Source organism: Solanum tuberosum, unplaced genomic scaffold (genome assembly GCF_000226075.1).
Source record: "Solanum tuberosum cultivar DM 1-3 516 R44 unplaced genomic scaffold, SolTub_3.0 scf00008, whole genome shotgun sequence".
In the NCBI taxonomy this organism is placed as follows: Eukaryota; Viridiplantae; Streptophyta; class Magnoliopsida; order Solanales; family Solanaceae; genus Solanum; species Solanum tuberosum.
The window spans coordinates 988,680-992,978 of NW_006238934.1; the positions used below are offsets into that span (position 1 = coordinate 988,680).

A 4,299-nucleotide genomic window follows, 5' to 3' on the forward strand; every position below is an offset into this window, starting at 1 on the left:
ATACATAGCGTTGTGCACGGGATACATGCAGGATACATAGGTAAATAAGGGATTTTTGAAATTTTTGAAATAAGTAGGGATAAATGGATATTAAGGTAAGTAAAGGAGTGTAGTTAAGTAATTTGTCCATAATATATACATTATTTTTGGTCAGAGGATATGGGAGTTAATTACACGTTCGAAGAACTTAATAAATTAGTTGTTAAATTGCTTTCATGGTTTATATATAAAAAGATAGATCACTATAATTACCTTTATTAGCTAGCTAACAGGGAATATGACATTAGTTAAGTATATATACATTGTTTCGAAGTTAAGATTTAACCTCAACCAATCGATCGTTGGATCCTATTGTCACCCACCCACACTCACATATAGATACGTATACGTCTATGGAGGCATATTCATGTATTCGAGATACTATTAAATTCATTGACTATTTGAGTTACTACATTCGGAACTTAATATTATTACATATTAGCTTTCAACAATTCCCATATAGCCTGTCAATTAGTTAACGATTGACATACTTTAATTGTATATATGATAGATATATTTTAATTGTATCTATGATAGATATAATAACACAGTTTAGATCAAAGTTATTGAGTTCAACTGAACTCATACATTACTGAGTATTTCCGCCCCTGCCTCGTCTATCTCCCGCCCATCCCAAAGTAATTTTAAAAAACAATAATAAAGGGAACAAACGATTCCCTTTTTAATATTGCTTGTACAATAATGTGAAAAGAAATATAATAAAAAGGAAAAGAGAGATAATAAGTAGTTAAGATCTTTGTAGATATATATATGCCGACTGCCGTAATATCTACACTAACTGATATTTCAGATCGAGCGCACTTCGTTTCTAACACGCAAGAATTTCACAGACCGCGGATTAATATATTTCCACTATTTTTAAAAATAGTCTAAAGTTACATATGACTGAAGTTCAATCATTTTTCTTCGATTTGTCATTTTTATTTGAAGTTCATTGTTATGAATCTTTAGGGAAGGATCGATTCACAAGGCGATATATAAATCAGCTCGTTAAAGGGAGGCTGAAACCTTAGAATTCATTAAAAGAGAACTCCGATCTCTTCAGCTCTTCAAAGGGAGACTGAAAACTTAGAGTTCAAATTCTCCTGTTTTTTGCTGAATTATAACTTACTGATTTATTCATCAAAAGCCCATTTAAATAGGAGTCTTATTACATCAATAGGAAGTCTAATTCTTATGAAAGTAGGAGACCTAAATCCTATTCCAAACTAATAACTATAACTTAACCTAATTCTTATGAAACTTTGAAACTAAAACCTATTCTAGAATAACAAATAAAGCAACGAAAAATATAATTAAATACTTAAATTAATGACTTCCATTCATGCACATATATGACTAGTAAATTCGAGCAAAAATAACAAAATTGAGGCACAAATAAACTTCAACCATATATATATATATATATATATATCTTAGCTTTGACTATATGAAATTTCAGACACAATGTATGAAACTAGGCTTATTAAGATCAACTTTAGATACCGCATACCTGAAATTATGTTGAATAGATAGACACGTAAAAGAAGATTAAAAGCAAATACAAATTAAATGACAATGTCAAAATTGAGTATGAGTGCACTTTGCCCTTGTAATACTTAATTTATCTAGACCAAGTTCTTAATGAAAGCAACTATAAATACAACAATGGTGTTGGAAATTAGCATATAACATATCATCAACGATTTTGCCTGATAAAAAAGTTGATTTAATTGGTAATGGTGACTAATGATGAGATTCTATGTCAAGTGTATAGTTAAGGGACCAAAACTGATAAGTTTTTGAATAGTTAAAGGACTAAATCCGTTAAGTGTATAGTTAAGGGACCATTTTAGATCTACTCCTATAGTTAAGAGACTATTTATGTCATTTTCTCAAAAATATATACGGGTGTAAATTAATATTTAAAAGGTTTCAATAATAAAATTGGTTATTTTCTAACTAATCATCAAACACCTAATTCTTTCAAGGGAAATTTGTCCTTTAAATCCCTTAGAAATTGATAAATTCTAATTGTAATCCTTGTGATACCTGGCTAAATCGCATTTAACGTTTAACTGGTAAAACCTTCGGAAATTTTATGAGTTATACACTAATACAACATCTGATCACTTCCGACGTGTTATGTTAAGTTTGTGTTATTACTTCATATTAAAGAGTAATATAGTTCTAAATATAATATACCCTACATAAAAGGGACCAAATTAACACATATTCCAACTTTTTTGGGAACACAAGCCTAACGATGAATCTTAGATAAAATAAATTTTATTCGAAAAAATCATTCGAAAGTCATATTACCAAAATATTCATGGGTTAACATACATGAAAAACTGAGAAAATCACCTAATTCCTGTAAAAATGACTCCTAAATGTCCAAAATATGTGCAAAAATGGTTAGGCTTCACATACTACTTCCCCAACTCCCTATGAAGGGTTCATAAAGATTTTACAAAAAAATCGTCCGGAAACCATATCATCAAACTTCTTTTAAGTCCCACAAGGACCACCCAAAAATAATGACCTCTTTCTCAAAAAAAAATAAAAATGAAATGGATAATGTGGTTTTAATCAGAGGTTCAAAAGTTCTTCCATTGCATCCCTCTCAGTTACTAATCTTTAGCTCTCCACACTTATCTTCCTAACCTTAACTTGTGCAAATTTCAAAGAAAATGATCCATGTAAAATCTATTCATTCCTCTTTAACACCTACACAACAAGCTTCTTTTAATAGAACAAGTTGTTTTAGGAGGAAAAAAACCTTCATTTCCTTATGCAAGTACTCAAGAAATTCAGATTCAGATGGTAAAGGAGATACGCGTAAACAAGAATTGCTTGCCACAATTGTTCAGCTTCAAACACAGAAAGTTCGTCTAACCGAATACTTAGATGAAAGATCTGCATATCTAACACAGTTTGCTGAAGAAGCCAATACTGAAATGGAACAGATTGGTGAAAATGCCCTCAAAGAGCTAGATGAAGCTGGTGCAAGGGTCGGTTAATGAGTTAATTTCTCGTATGGTCACTTAACTAATAGTCACATTTAACAAAGAAAGTGACTTTTCTAAGATAATAACTATTAGTTGAGTGGCCATAACTTGTTTGTTTAATACAGAGTTTGGATTTCATATCTGAATAACATATACATAGTTGTTTATTTGTTTTTTATTTTGTTTGTGGAGCAGATAATGGGGAATATAGAGAACCAAATGCAAGCTTTTGAAGAATCAGTGGGGTTGAACAAACAAGAGATAGAAGAGAATGAAAAGAAGTTAACAGAATTTGAAGGCAAAATGGAGGAGGAAAGAAATGAATGGCTTTTCTTTAAGAGCTTAAGGCAAAGACGAACCGTGGCCGTGGACAAAGCAAAAGCCAAGGAGGAGATGGAGAAGATTAAGCAACTTAGTAGAGAAAATGCTGGATCGACGACTAGAAGGACTGTTTACCTTGCATTTATAGGCCTTGTAGTAGTTGGAATTGCAGATGTTTTCATCTCTTCGTCCTCTGACTGGAGAAAAGGTGCAGTTCTTGGGATTATTTTGGTGTGTTTGCTTTCTCAAGTCATCTATGAGCAGAGTGTATTATCAGAAACAGAATTGGAGGGAAAACAGAAATCCAAAGAAAACAAAAAGTAAAACAACTAGTATTGTAGCATGAGTTATAACCTCAAATATAATTTTATTACTCAAGGCTGATATATCGATGATTAGGTCGTCTAGATCACGGATACTTTCTGGTTTTCCGAATTATTGCAGTTGTTAAAGGAAATTCAAAGACGAACAGTACATTTACTACTATTATTATCATGTTATTCACATAAAAAGTCCAATACTGTTAATTAAATTGTGTTCCCTTTACTGTTCCTCTCCTAACTACACACTTGGATAAACTTGTACTACTACAAAAAGCAGCAATAGGCATATTATAGTCAAAATTCAGTACACATGAGATCATAATATCTGGTGCACTGACTAGGTGCATTTAACATCTTTAAAATCCGTCTTTCAGGGAAAGTCTCAAGCACAGAGAAATATCAGCGAACTTGTAGCAAAGAAAGAGAATCAATGAATGTCATAAAAAACCAAGATGCACACAACAGAATAACCCATGCATGATAGTTACAGTATAACTTTTACCCAATATAGCCTGGCATGCTAATGATAATATGATATAATCACCTGAGGTGAAAGGAGATTTCTCTTACGGTTCAAAGCAGGAAGCATGGTATTGTAGAACAAA

General features: G+C 31.8%; 1 protein-coding gene across 1 annotated transcript; it reads left to right on the forward strand.

The window, feature by feature from the left end:
- Positions 1 to 2,470: 2,470 nt before the first annotated feature.
- LOC102583453 (uncharacterized) lies at positions 2,471 to 3,857 on the forward strand. Its single transcript, XM_006338933.2, has 2 exons — positions 2,471 to 3,053; positions 3,246 to 3,857. Exons 1-2 carry the CDS (start codon positions 2,733 to 2,735, stop codon positions 3,693 to 3,695), a joined length of 771 nt encoding a protein of 256 aa, XP_006338995.1. The 5' UTR covers positions 2,471 to 2,732; the 3' UTR covers positions 3,696 to 3,857.
- The last annotated feature ends 442 nt before the right edge of the window (positions 3,858 to 4,299 follow it).